This window comes from Rhinoderma darwinii, chromosome 1 (assembly GCF_050947455.1).
Source record: "Rhinoderma darwinii isolate aRhiDar2 chromosome 1, aRhiDar2.hap1, whole genome shotgun sequence".
Taxonomy (NCBI): Eukaryota; Metazoa; Chordata; class Amphibia; order Anura; family Rhinodermatidae; genus Rhinoderma; species Rhinoderma darwinii.
In genome coordinates, this window is record NC_134687.1 from 577,126,327 (window position 1) to 577,142,067 (window position 15,741).

At 40.1% G+C, this 15,741-nt stretch overlaps 1 protein-coding gene across 2 annotated transcripts in view; it reads right to left on the reverse strand.

Moving 5' to 3' along the window:
- Window positions 1-1,632: 1,632 nt before the first annotated feature.
- RAB3C (RAB3C, member RAS oncogene family) overlaps window positions 1,633-15,741 on the reverse strand; it is a 201,854-nt gene continuing 187,745 nt past the window's right edge. For both annotated transcript variants that reach the window (XM_075839428.1, XM_075839418.1), the window contains exon 5: window positions 1,633-4,899. In XM_075839428.1, the coding sequence (XP_075695543.1) occupies window positions 4,712-4,899 (188 nt within the window). In that variant the 3' untranslated portion in view covers window positions 1,633-4,711. The remainder of the gene's footprint in view (window positions 4,900-15,741) is intronic.

The following is a 15,741-nucleotide window of genomic DNA, read 5'->3' on the forward strand; positions in this document are numbered from 1 at the left end:
TGCGTCTCTCGAGTTTGGTGGCCATTTTATCTCACATCACCATCCGTTTGCAAGTGAAGCATATACATATTTATAGACTCAAAGATCCAGGTGGGTCACACTCACCCTGAGACATCTACTGCTAAACAACTGTCTGAAAAAAATTGGACTTCTTGCAGAGGAAAGAAGGGAATAGGAGAATATTTTTTTCATTCTAATAGACAGTCTCTCAGAGGTTACATTTTAACACAGTTGGTTTAATTTTAATATTTGTCATGTTTATCCATGAAAAAATAATTGTCAAATGAAAGAAATGAATATTTTACAGTCTAGAGGGATATTTATTGTTATTAGTAGACAGAGGTTTTATGACAGAATGAGAGCTCAGTAGCTTGAGCCAAGATAAGCAGCTGTCACATTGACAATAGCAAATATAATCATGGCTCTCATTATTTGGCATTGGCTTCAAGTCAAGTTATGAGTCTTTTTTCTTCTCCTATCATATACCTTTAGCTTCAGTAGTATCAATTGCTGTATTCTGTCTTTTGTTCTTAACTTCCGTGTTATGAATAGTCATCTAGAGGACTTGGGACCCACCATACTCTGATATTTAACCACCGTCTAATTTATAAGGATTAAAATATAACAATGTATTAAAAGGGTTATTCCCTGAACACCACTTTCTGATTGGTGGGGGACAGACTTAGGGAACCCCTCATTTCTGAGAATGAAAAGGCTACAGCACTGCATCCGCTTTACTGTTGTTCCCTGCACCGTGGCACTCCCAATTGTGCAGGGAAACGCAGTACGGGTCCATTTAGTTAAAATTTTAAAGTGTAGGCATCACTAAAGCAGTGCTGAAAACTCTTCATTCTTAGAATCGGTGGGGATCCCCTACCGAACAAACAGCTTTCATTGGTCGTTCTACATCACCTGCTGGACCTATCACATCTTCAAATAGTAGTAAGGCATCAATGGCTGTATTAACCCTTATCTTTGATTGTATTTCATATATTAATGCATTTCATTTAAATACCAGTGTAGGTGTGTTATTTTCTTTACTACTAGAGTTTAGGTCAATCTCATGATGTAATCTAGATTAATTACTGTGGATATAGACACACTGATATAATTATAGTTGAGTACAATGTAGTAGAATTAAACAAGTGATACAATATGTATGATACAAACCACCATAAAACCTGTGCTGTTTTCCCTTATCTCCCATGTTGACATGCTTTATTAAACACAGAATAAGAAAGTACAAGAAATCTATGCTGCGTCTCTCGAGTTTGGTGGCCATTTTATCTCACATCACCATCCGTTTGCAAGTGAAGCATATACATATTTATAGACTCAAAGATCCAGGTGGGTCACACTCACCCTGAGACATCTACTGCTAAACAACTGTCTGAAAAAAATTGGACTTCTTGCAGAGGAAAGAAGGGAATAGGAGAATATTTTTTTCATTCTAATAGACAGTCTCTCAGAGGTTACATTTTAACACAGTTGGTTTAATTTTAATATTTGTCATGTTTATCCATGAAAAAATAATTGTCAAATGAAAGAAATGAATATTTTACAGTCTAGAGGGATATTTATTGTTATTAGTAGACAGAGGTTTTATGACAGAATGAGAGCTCAGTAGCTTGAGCCAAGATAAGCAGCTGTCACATTGACAATAGCAAATATAATCATGGCTCTCATTATTTGGCATTGGCTTCAAGTCAAGTTATGAGTCTTTTTTCTTCTCCTATCATATACCTTTAGCTTCAGTAGTATCAATTGCTGTATTCTGTCTTTTGTTCTTAACTTCCGTGTTATGAATAGTCATCTAGAGGACTTGGGACCCACCATACTCTGATATTTAACCACCGTCTAATTTATAAGGATTAAAATATAACAATGTATTAAAAGGGTTATTCCCTGAACACCACTTTCTGATTGGTGGGGGACAGACTTAGGGAACCCCTCATTTCTGAGAATGAAAAGGCTACAGCACTGCATCCGCTTTACTGTTGTTCCCTGCACCGTGGCACTCCCAATTGTGCAGGGAAACGCAGTACGGGTCCATTTAGTTAAAATTTTAAAGTGTAGGCATCACTAAAGCAGTGCTGAAAACTCTTCATTCTTAGAATCGGTGGGGATCCCCTACCGAACAAACAGCTTTCATTGGTCGTTCTACATCACCTGCTGGACCTATCACATCTTCAAATAGTAGTAAGGCATCAATGGCTGTATTAACCCTTATCTTTGATTGTATTTCATATATTAATGCATTTCATTTAAATACCAGTGTAGGTGTGTTATTTTCTTTACTACTAGAGTTTAGGTCAATCTCATGATGTAATCTAGATTAATTACTGTGGATATAGACACACTGATATAATTATAGTTGAGTACAATGTAGTAGAATTAAACAAGTGATACAATATGTATGATACAAACCACCATAAAACAATATAAAGTAGCTAAAGAAACTCTAGCACAGTCTCTGTACACCTTCTTCCATAATTGCCATTTCCTTTATAATACAATATCTACCATACAAGATATGTTTCTAACATCATTTGATACAGTAAGCCTATTACAAGATCATATAAACCTATACTTTAAAATTAAATGGGATGAAATCAGTGAGGGTACTCTATCTTCCCATAGTGCCCCCAAGGTGACCACAAAAGAATTTGAAGCAACAAGTAGTTTCCAGTGTGATTAAAGTTACCCTCCAGTCCAGGGACAAGATTTTAAATATGATGGGGTATATAAAGTAATGTCACCTGGTACCCTTCAGTTGTACCCATCTGCCGTGGATCTGCCATTGAAGGGCCCACTCTGTACTGTCCCACAATGGCTGCAGCTCTTCTTAGACTACGAGTCTGAGACACTCCCACTGTTCTCAGATTTGCCAGAGCTGCTCACGTGAGCAGTTCCGTCCAATCAGTGAACAGGGAGTGTCTTAGACACAGTCTGAGAAACGCTGTGGCCATTTCGAAACAACACAGAGCGGACCGTAAAATGGGGGATCTACGGCAGAGGGGAACAACTGGAGGGCACCAGGTAATATTACTCCACATACCTCATTACATTTATAATTTCGTCCTGAGACCGGAGGGTCGCTTTAATGGAAATAAAACATCACCCCCGTATATCAGACCCAATACTATAGAAATACAAAATGGTACCCGACACTGTCCTTTTTATACTTTTACAAACCTCAGAGATATGACACACAAACACATATAGTATGTCATCTCCTCTGTTGGAATTTTATAATAAATTTTATTTGAAAACTTTTATCTGAAAGAAAAATTCACCAGCAGAAATCAGAATCACCTCAGTGCATGGATGTTAGTGGAAAGACGGAAGAAAAGTAGATGATCCAACTTTTGATGCTTCGTTAAAATCTTTTTATACATTTAAAATTTAAGCAGACCCAGCTTCTTCTTACTGGCTATATTTGGAAAGTACGGGAGTATCTAGTGCTGGATCTACAAATTGAAAATTGGGGGAAAGCTGAAGATTTGTGCTAGTTTTAATGAATAAAAAAGTTTTATACTGAAGACAGTCTTATCGGATGAACCCATATTGTAAGGTTGACAGAGCTACTTGCTATTCTTGTTTTCCTATTAAAATTATATTTTACAATGATTCCGGCTCTTGACTCATAGCAGAGGTCATTTATTTAGCTTATATAACAGGATATGGGGAATATTCAAAAATAGCCGCCCTGGAACATCCGGTGATAGCAGCTGATAACCTCTCTGGCTGTCCGTATTGTAGTGCATTGCAGAAATATAATAAAATTCTGGTCATTAAAAAATATAGCTTACCTTGCATACATGGACGGAAAGTGTCTGCCAGAGCGGGAGTCCTAATACGGCATATGGACAGGGATTGTCTGATCAAGGTACATATAGGCAACCCTCACCTGCATTGGCCTTGACACTAAACCTGCAACAATACGTTTGTAAACAATTGCTTGGCCTTCCTATGATGGTGGGCAAGATGGTGGTGTAAACCAGCTTCAGGAAGAAGGGACCAATTTTTACGTTCTCAAGGACTCTATTTTCTGTATTTCACCAGCGTTGATGTTTTATTAAGCAAATTCCACACACTATCATTTACACTGTGTTTCCAGAAAGTTTAAGGGTGGAGCTGATTGATAGATAACTAGAAAGCTTCCCAGATCTACTGCCACATAGAGATGGCAGCATTGAAGAGAGCAAGAGTAGAACCTTTGGGCCAAATATGGACGTTGGCTTATTTGATTTAAATCTATATTCATTGTAATGAAATGAAAACAATCTAAATAATAATTCTAAATCTTCTAGCAAGTACCTGAATAATATCCACATGAAATTAAAACATCAAAAGTATTGAGGGAAACAGGACGTTAGGTAACATTCAGGAGAAATTGCCATTCACTCTGGATATAATAGTTTTAGAAAAGCTCAGATGTCACAATCTATAAACTCAACAAGAAGAGTGAGGAACATATAAAGTATCAGAGCATACAAAGCCATATAACTTGCGAACAGCAGGAACATTTATTAGAAGGTCTCAGCCTCCAGGCCACCATTCATCAGCTGACCATACAAAACAAGCCATATTTATATTCTTTCTTTTAACAGATACTTAGATGGTAGAAATGTAAAGTGTACGGATCACTTTTTATTTTTTTAAATACTTGTTGGCAATAGAACACACTGAAGACGCCTGGCTGATGACATTAACATCCGCAGTTGGGCTGTTGTGGAGGAGGCTTGTCTGTCAGTCTTGTGCTCTGCTTTGAAGCTGTGATGGCTGGATCTGTTTCTAAGTTCTCCGACATTTTGTCACAGATGATATCCACAAGGCGCTCAAATGTCTGCTTCACATTGATGTTATCTTTAGCGCTTGTTTCAAAAAACTCAAAACCTGAAAGAGAAGGAGAACAGTTCATGAAGGTGTCAAAGTGAGAGAGTATAGATAGGAAGGCTCCACTACAAAACATAAGTGACACATAAAGGGTCATATAATAAAAAGGTGTTAGGGTATGTATTCAAATCTGCAACATAGACTGAATCTAAAGCAGTATATGATATATCACACATACTCCATGTTGTTAAAGATTTTGTTCGACCCCGTGTGCCACAACAGTCATAAGAACAATGTCCAAGACGCTCACTGAAGTTCCAGTGCTCCTCCGATGTTTAGCCAGTAATCGCCTTGTACTGCAGCTCAGCCCCTTCATTATGCTGATCATTGAGGTGTTGGCTCGGACCCTCACCTATCAAACACTGATCAATGTAGACCATAAATGTTTTAGTCCCGGAAAACCGCTTTAACATTAAGCATGTATACAATTCACCTAAGTGTAGGATTGATATACATTCCAATTCACTGTTATGATGTTATTAATGGAATTGCTCCCATTAACTAATGTAGTGATCCAAAATAGAAAACTTAAAAAGTGAGAAAATGTCATTTTTTTTTCTTGCCATCTATCAGCAGCTATAGTCTGCCCTAAATTGTCATCTACAGCTCGCTGACATGCAACAATGGGGAGCTTTGATAACATTTTTGTTTTTTAGCTATCCCTGTGCATTTTGTTGCAGTTCTCTTGGAGACTGCATCAGGTTTTCTTCCAGAATATCGCTATAATTTGCTTACATTTATTTTAATCCCTACTTTCACAAGCCTTCCTGGGCCTACTGTGGTGATACTTGTGTTTTTGGTGGTGAGCCATGATTGCCTTATATTTTATTGACGGTTAATTTTTGTCTCAACAGATAGCATAGCCTTTTCAACTTGATTTCTCTCTTTCACATGCCTTCAGGCAAGCTGTTAGATGTCATATGCGATTTTTCAACAGTGACCTTCTCTTTGTAACACCAATAAACCTTCAACTGTATGTACAGCATTTGCTATTTTAACAATCTCTCCTAGCTATAGAATCTTGTAGCTTTTTGACAATTGTCATAGGTCCCTGCTGGTAACCCCCTTGAGTCAGCATAAGAAGCAGAAAACTTTTGCACACTACACCCAGGACTATAACACTGAAGGACTGAGGAGGATTACTGTAGCGGTCGCAGACCGCTGCCTCCCCTTACCTGCTGATGGCCGTGACCGCAGGCCTCTCTCCTGTGGCCAATGTCTCCTTCCCTGGAGACGAACCCACATCCGGCCGCTCTGCCTTATAGTGTCTGCTAGGGGCATATGTAATTAATTATTCCCAGATCACCCTGGACTATAAAAAGGGCCCTGACCATTCACTCCTTGCCTGAGCGTTATTGTGTATTCCCATGTTAGTCTTGCAAATAGTCCATTAGTCATATCCTGTTCCAAGTGTTCCCATGCCCTGCTACCTGTATCCCGTGCTGTGTTTGTTCCTGAGCCTTTTCTAGTGCTTGAGTCGCGTTGTATCATCTGGTGGCGTCATCCGCTTCGCCTGCTGTTACACACCACGTCTTGTATCACCTGCCACGCCTGGTATTACCCACCACGTCTGGTGCTACCTGCCCCGTCAAGTCCCAGCTGTGCCAAAGCCCCTGCCACTGTCTGGACTATCTCAGGTACCCTTGTGCTAAGGACTTTGTATAGACTGTGACTTGGCCAGCTACCACTGCGCCACGGCGTAGCGACCTAGTGAGTCCACATTCCCCTGGATCGTGACAGTACACTTAGGACATTGAACCCGCTGGACAAACTAAGACAACGGTTCAGGTGATGCAAACGGATATGCGTGACTTGCGTGCACGCCAGGATCAACTCCTCATGGCAGTAAACTCTATCATCGCCCAACTGGATCCGCCTTCTGCTCCTCTTCTGAATTCTGCTGCCGTTCCACTGCCCGTTACTCCTCCTGTTTGTTCCGGATTACGCTGCCACTTCCACCTCACTATGACGTTGATCCTCAAGCCTGTAGAGGTTTCATCAACCAATGTATCATCCATTTTAGATTGTGTGCTCACCTCTTCCCCTCTGATTAGGCCAAGGTAGCGTTCATCATTTCCCTTCCTGCTGCCCTGGCATGGGCAATCCCATCTTGGAACGAGAGGGCCCTGAATTCTCGGACCTGGCATTATTCCTAGAGACTTTTCGTATTGTGTTCGAGGAGCCGGGTCGAACATCCTGTGCAGCGGCCACTCTGCTAACCCTCAAGCAAGGAGGGTCCACAGTAGGAGAGTATGCTATCTCCTTCCGTACACTGGCAGCAGAGTTGGCATAGAACAATGAGGCATTGGTGGCGACCTTTTGACAGGGACTGTCCTTGCACATCAAAGACGAGCTAGCAGCCCGCGATCTTCCTTCTACCCTGGATGCTCTTATCCTGTTGGCTACCCGGGTCAACATGAGGATCCAGGAACGTGCTCAGTAGGTTCGGCGGGAGAGACGTTTCCATAGACTATTGAGAGAGAAAAGCACGGCGCCACATAGTGTGAGTAAGCCCAAGAAATAACAAACTTAGTTTGACAGATGGAGGCTTACCACAGGTGAAAATGTCAGGAGCGTATAGTAGGTAGATAAATAATGGATGAGTGCTGCTGCCGAGATCCCAGCCGGTCAATCTTGAAGGACCACCGCGATGTAAATGTATAATTTATTTGAAAAAACGGGAACCCATACGGCGCTGCTACTCAGGAACGGATACAGTAGTAGTTTAGAATTGAAACTTTATTATAGGCTACGCGTTTCAATGCCGCACCGGCATCTTCCTCAGGCCACAAACATTGTAGTCTGAACAACAGCCCTTTAAATACACCACGCGGGAGAAAAAGACCGCCAATGTAGACAGGGTTAAAGTGCAAGATGACGTAATCACTGTGAACAGTTCAAACATGACAGGTACAAAAAAAGAGAAATCCAATTATGTATAATGCTAATTTAAACTAAAATCGGCAGAGTGGAAATAAAATGCGGTATGAGATCTTGTCATAAGAAAAAAGGGGGGGGGGAAATTGCAGACAATCATATAAAACATTAATATCCATATCGATGAATTTAAGCAGTTGCTAAAACACAATAAAATATACAGAAGTTTAGCGATGTATCGTACTTGCAATATTTCGCGGTAATTCACCATTTAATTAGGATGAAAACGAATTGAAACAAAATAAACTGAATAAGTGAAAATCATAAAAACTGCTATTGAACCCATATAGCTGGGAACTCAACTGGACGTGGAAACCATAAAAATAATGTATACTTCAGTGAAAAAACAACAATCAACCATTAAGTTGATCTGAATGTCATTTATATTTTTATTTCTAGTAATTATCCTATGGAATAAAATAAGAACATTCCATCATATAAAGATGTAGGTGTCAAGTAATTAATTTGGATGAAAGGGAGGGCTATTTTAGACAATCTAAAATATGATTAAAGATAAAAGTTTTAAAAACTCAAGAAAAAATACAGAAGTTTGTGCTGTATCAAAACAGCGATATTTTGCGGTAATTCACCAATTATTTGCAATCAAAACGAATTTATAAAAAAAATGGATTCAGGAGGAGAAAATGATTAAAAATACTAAAAACCCGTAGCGGCCAGACCCCAAAATAATCAGGGAAATTACACCCAATGATATTAATATTAATAGAACCATTACTCATCCTTTACGATGATCATGATAGTATTAACAGTGATTACCCTGTGTAGTAAAATGTGGAAAATTCACTACAGATTCTACCCAAAAAATATATATAAGTATTAAGTATACATATATAAGTCAGAATTGGGTCCTATATGCTAAAAAAACATAAATGTAACTGTGATAAAAAGGGGCATTAATCAAGATTAGTTTCTGAAATGTCATTCAAACCGTTTGGATGTAGGGTCAATAATTTAAATATCCAAAAATTTTCTCGTTGCTTGAGTTTTTGGAACCGGTTGGGAACGTCACAAGGAATTTGCTCAATAGGCGTAATGATAATTCTATTAAACTGGCAGTTATGGGATGAAGCACAGTGTCTCGAAACACTGTGTTTTAAAAACCCCTTGAGGACGTTATATCTATGTTTGTTGATTCTGCTTCTCAAACATTGAATGGTCCTCCCAACGTACTGTAAGTGGCATGAACACTCAAGGAGGTAAATTACAAAATTACTACCACAATTAAGGAAAGCCTTAATAGGGAAAATTTCTTTGGTTGTATTGGAACAGAAGGTCAGTTTTTTGTGTGAGATATTATTACAACACAGACAACGTCCTTGGCTACACTTATAGGATCCATTCAAAACTGGTAAAACTCTGGGAATAGAAGGTTTAAGATTGTTAATACGACTAGGTGCCAATATATTCTTCAAATTAGCTGACCGTCTAAAGGTGATATTTGGTTTGTCAGGTAGAGAATTTTTGAGGAAAGGATCATTTCTCAAGATATGCCAATGTTTGGACAAAATAGATCTCACCAATTTATGTCCACTATTATATGATGTAATAAAATTATTTGTAAACTTAATCTTGTTGGTATTAGTTTTTCCATTTTTATTGGTGCAATCGGTAGTATCCTCTGTCTTTTTAGTTTGGCTAACACAGGACTTTTGGGTCAATTCTGTGGCTTTTGAACGTGCACCTTTAATAAGTTGTCTAGGGAAATTTTTCTCCTTAAATCTACTTTCCAAAACCTCACATTCCCTTAAAAAATTAATTTCAGACGAGCAATTCTTCCTCACTCTCCTAAATTGGCCAAAGGGTACATTTTTAATCCACGGGGGGTAGTGGGCACTTCTAAAATCGATGTAGCTATTAACATCAACGTTTTTGAAGTGTGTTCTGGTATTAAAATTGCTGTTAATGTCATCATAATCAATGGTTAAATCTAGAAAGTCGATGCATGTACTGGAGAAAGTATAGGTGAAAGTTATTCCAAAGTCGTTCCTATTTAATGTTTTCATGAAATCAGTAGCTTCTTTTTCTTCACCTTTCCATACAATAAATAAATCGTCTATAAAACGTCTGTAGAGTAAAATTTGTTCCTTAAAATTATGGCCGTTAAAAATGTGTTTATCCTCAAACTCACCCATATATAAGTTGGCATATATGGGTGAGTTTGAGGATAAACACATTTTTAAGGAACATTAACAGCAATTTTAATACCAGAACACACTTCAAAAACGTTGATGTTAATAGCTACATCGATTTTAGAAGTGCCCACTACCCCCCGTGGATTAAAAATTTACCTTTTGGCCAATTTAGGAGAGTGAGGAAGAATTGCTCGTCTGAAATTAATTTTTTAAGGGAATGTGAGGTTTTGGAAAGTAGATTTAAGGAGAAAAATTTCCCTAGACAACTTATTAAAGGTGCACGTTCAAAAGCCACAGAATTGACCCAAAAGTCCTGTGTTAGCCAAACTAAAAAGACAGAGGATACTACCGATTGCACCAATAAAAATGGAAAAACTAATACCAACAAGATTAAGTTTACAAATAATTTTATTACATCATATAATAGTGGACATAAATTGGTGAGATCTATTTTGTCCAAACATTGGCATATCTTGAGAAATGATCCTTTCCTCAAAAATTCTCTACCTGACAAACCAAATATCACCTTTAGACGGTCAGCTAATTTGAAGAATATATTGGCCCCTAGTCGTATTAACAATCTTAAACCTTCTATTCCCAGAGTTTTACCAGTTTTGAATGGATCCTATAAGTGTAGCCAAGGACGTTGTCTGTGTTGTAATAATATCTCACACAAAAAACTGACCTTCTGTTCCAATACAACCAAAGAAATTTTCCCTATTAAGGCTTTCCTTAATTGTGGTAGTAATTTTGTAATTTACCTCCTTGAGTGTTCATGCCACTTACAGTACGTTGGGAGGACCATTCAATGTTTGAGAAGCAGAATCAACAAACATAGATATAACGTCCTCAAGGGGTTTTTAAAACACAGTGTTTCGAGACACTGTGCTTCATCCCATAACTGCCAATTTAATAGAATTATCATTACGCCTATTGAGCAAATTCCTTGTGACGTTCCCAACCGGTTCCAAAAACTCAAGCAACGAGAAAATTTTTGGATATTTAAATTATTGACCCTACATCCAAACGGTTTGAATGACATTTCAGAAACTAATCTTGATTAATGCCCCTTTTTATCACAGTTACATTTATGTTTTTTTAGCATATAGGACCCAATTCTGACTTATATATGTATACTTAATACTTATATATATTTTTTGGGTAGAATCTGTAGTGAATTTTCCACATTTTACTACACAGGGTAATCACTGTTAATACTATCATGATCATCGTAAAGGATGAGTAATGGTTCTATTAATATTAATATCATTGGGTGTAATTTCCCTGATTATTTTGGGGTCTGGCCGCTACGGGTTTTTAGTATTTTTAATCATTTTCTCCTCCTGAATCCATTTTTTTTATAAATTCGTTTTGATTGCAAATAATTGGTGAATTACCGCAAAATATCGCTGTTTTGATACAGCACAAACTTCTGTATTTTTTCTTGAGTTTTTAAAACTTTTATCTTTAATCATATTTTAGATTGTCTAAAATAGCCCTCCCTTTCATCCAAATTAATTACTTGACACCTACATCTTTATATGATGGAATGTTCTTATTTTATTCCATAGGATAATTACTAGAAATAAAAATATAAATGACATTCAGATCAACTTAATGGTTGATTGTTGTTTTTTCACTGAAGTATACATTATTTTTATGGTTTCCACGTCCAGTTGAGTTCCCAGCTATATGGGTTCAATAGCAGTTTTTATGATTTTCACTTATTCAGTTTATTTTGTTTCAATTCGTTTTCATCCTAATTAAATGGTGAATTACCGCGAAATATTGCAAGTACGATACATCGCTAAACTTCTGTATATTTTATTGTGTTTTAGCAACTGCTTAAATTCATCGATATGGATATTAATGTTTTATATGATTGGCTGCAATTTCCCCCCCCCCCTTTTTTCTTATGACAAGATCTCATACCGCATTTTATTTCCACTCTGCCGATTTTAGTTTAAATTAGCATTATACATAATTGGATTTCTCTTTTTTTGTACCTGTCATGTTTGAACTGTTCACAGTGATTACGTCATCTTGCACTTTAACCCTGTCTACATTGGCGGTTTTTTTCTCCCGCGTGGTGTATTTAAAGGGCTGTTGTTCAGACTACAATGTTTGTGGCCTGAGGAAGATGCCGGTGCGGCATTGAAACGCGTAGCCTATAATAAAGTTTCAATTCTAAACTACTACTGTATCCGTTCCTGAGTAGCAGCGCCGTATGGGGTCCCGTTTTTTCAAATAAATTATACGTTTCCATAGACTGGCACCCACGTTCCAGAGACCACTATTGCCTCTATTACTCTACCTGAAGAACCTATGCAGGTAGACAGATACAGCGCAGACACCCTTCAGGACTGTATCTGTATTGTGGCCTTAAAGGCCATTTCGTGCGCCGATGTCCACAAAGGCCTGAAAATTCCAGCACCTAGGGTTGGTTAAAGAGACAATGCTAGGTAGGACTACGCCAAACGTCAAAACCTATTCCAAGTTATCTATTCCTGTGAATATCATCTCTGGAGAGACATCACACTCCTCTGCCTATCTGGTTTCCGGAGCAGCTGTAAACTTCATCCAGCAGGATCTGGTGGATTGCCTACATCTACCCACAGTTCTTTTGGAGAGACCCCTGGCGGTTGCCTCTGTGAATGGACTACCATTGCCCGATCTTATTGTGTCCGTCACTAAACCATTGACACTACAAATCGGAGTTCTTCACTCTGAAAAGATCACCTTCCTCGTTCTACCTAAAGATATCAACTCTGTTCTGCTGGGCCTGTCTTGGCTTCGTCTACATTCTCCGGTTCTCGACTGGAGTTCTGGAGAGGTCCTCCAATGGGGGCCCAGATGCCTTAACCGCTGCCTTTCTCAGGTTCGTCCTGTTTTGCCTCCACTGCCTTAGTCACTCTCCGATTGATAGAATTCGTGGGGCCAAGGTGTTCACAGAGAACGATCTACGCGTTGCTTATAATTGGATCCGTATCCGCAAAGTTGACGAGTGGAAAACCACATTTAACACCCAAGACGGCCATTACAAATATCTCGTGATGCCCTGTGGTCTATGTAATGCTCCAGCTGTGTTCCAGGAGTTTGTCGATTACATTTTCCGGGACTTGTTATATGTCTGTGTGGTGGTCTATCTGGATGACATCCTGTTCTACACACCTGATTTGATAATGCATCGGAAGAATGTTTGCCAGGTTCTGTCGCGGTTAAGGGGGAATCGTCTATATGCTAAACTCGAGAAGTGTGTGTCCGAGAAGAGCTCTCTGCCATTCCCAGGCTACATCGTATCTGACTGTAGACTCAAGATGGACCTAGAGAAGGTGAAATCCATCTTAGAATGGCCACGTACACAGGTCCTGTGGTCCATAGTGTTTTCTGGAATTCGCTAACTTCTACCGGTAATTTATCCTGAACTTCTTGTCTCAGACTGCTCCAATCTCGGCCCTCACCAAGAAGGGGGTGAAAGCCAGGGTTTGGCCTCCAGAGGCAGAATCAGCGTTTATTAACCTCAAGAGTGCTTTCACCTCTGCCTCCGTTCTCCAGAACCATGATGCTTCTTGGCAGTCCTTTCTGGAGGTGGACGCGTCTTCCGTAGTTGCGGGAGCACTACTATGCCAAAATAACTCTAAAGGCAAGATGGTGGCTTGTGGCTTCTTTTCAAAATTATTCTCTCCAGCAGAACGCAACTATTCCATCGGGGATCAGGAAATACTGGCCGTCAAGTTGGCCTTAGAGGAGTGTAGACACCTGCTGGAGGGTTCTATTCATACTATTATATATACTGACCACAAGAATCTCACGTACCTACAGTCAGCTCTACGATTAAATCCACCCCAAGCCAGATGGTCATTGTTCTTCGCTCTATTTCAGTTTTTTCTTCACTTCAGTTCTGCAGACAAGAATGTGGCGGCTGACTCCCTGTCTCACTCGTTTGAAACCAATGACTCTGAGGAAACTCCTCAATACATCATAGATCCTTCTAGGATTATTGCCACTAACCCTTTGCAAATTAGAGACATTCCTCCTGGAAAAACTTTTGTTCGCTTTCTGGCAGGAAGAGCATTCCGCTGGGGACACATCTCTAAACTGACTGGGCACTCTGGTGTTCGTAAGACACAGGACTTGATAGCCCGTCACTATTGGTGGCCTACTCTGCCTAGAGATGTTGTGGACTATGTCTCCTCATGTATGAACTGTGCCTCAAACAAGTCTACCCGTTCCAAACCTGCTGGTCTGCTACTACCCCTGCCTGTTCCTGATGCTCCTTGGCAGCATATCGCTATGGACTTTATCACTGACCTTCGTCCCTCAGCTGGATGTACTACAATCTGGGTAGTATTCGATCGTTTCTCTAAAATGGCGCATTTTATTCCATTGACTGGTATTCCGTCTGCTCCTCACCTGGCAAATCTGATTATTCTTCACATCTTCCGTCTGCACGGACTTCACCTGCACATTGTCTTGAGAGGGATGTACAGTTTACATCCAATTTATGGAAAGCCCTATGCGACCTGCTAGACGTATAACTGGACTTCTCTTCTGCCAATCACCCAAAGTCAAATGGTCAAGTGGAAAGGACCAATCAAATTTAAGAGAATTATCTTCGTCATTTCATTTCCGCCCAACACGACAATTGGATACAACTTCTGCCTTGGGTGGAATTCTCGTACAACAATCACACAAGTGAGTCCACTGCCTCGTCTCCGTTCTAGATTGTGTACAGCCAGCATCCTCGAGTTCCTCTTCCTGTGCCAGCCATGACTCCGGTACCAAAAGCAAATGATTAATTTAGTACTTTTATTTACATCTGGCAGCAAACTAGGTCTGCAATCCTCCAGGCAGTGGACCGTAAGCGGGGGGGGGGGGGTACTGTAATGGCCTCGGTCATGGACCACCGGATCCCCTTACCTGCTGACGGCCGCGACTGCGGACCTCTCTCCTGTGGCCGACATCTCCTTCCCCTGAGACGTTAGCACACCCGACCACTCTGCCCTGTAGTATTTTCTAGGGGGCACGCGCACACTGGTTCCCGGCCTTAAAGGGACAGCACTCGCATATGTAAATAATTATTCCCAGATCAACCTGGTCTATATAAAGGGCCCTGCCCTTTCACTCCTTGCCTGAGCATTGTTTTGTATTCCCATGTTAGTTTTGCAAATGGTCCCTTAGTCGTATCCTGTTCCAAGTGTTCCCGTGCCCTGCTACCTGTATCACGTGCTGTGTTTGTTTCTGAGCTTTTTCTAGTGTTCTAGTCATGTTGTGTCATCTGCTACGCCTGCTGTTATACATGTCTGGTGTCATCCTCTATGCTTGCTGTTATACACGACGTCTGGTGTCATCCGTTACGCCTGCTGTCATACACGTCTGGTGTCACCTGCCACGCCTGCTGTCACACCACGTCCATTGTCATCTGCCACTCCTGGTATCAATTGCCACGTCTGGCGCTACCTGCCACGTCAAGTCCCATCTGTGCCAAAGCCTCTGCTACTGTCTGGACTATCTCAGGTACCCTTGTTCTAAGAACTTTGTATAGACTGTGACTTAGGCTACGGCGGAGCAGCCTAGTGGGTCCACAAACCCCTAGATCGTGACATTTACATTGTGGACAGATTATTTGTTTGTAAACCATATATGTGATCTGCCTACTGTATGGCACGATTTAGCATGGTGTTCTTCATATGGATGTTGTATGCACTATTTATTTGGGTGTTGTCTGGTCCAATTTCTGTGGGCCTTGTAT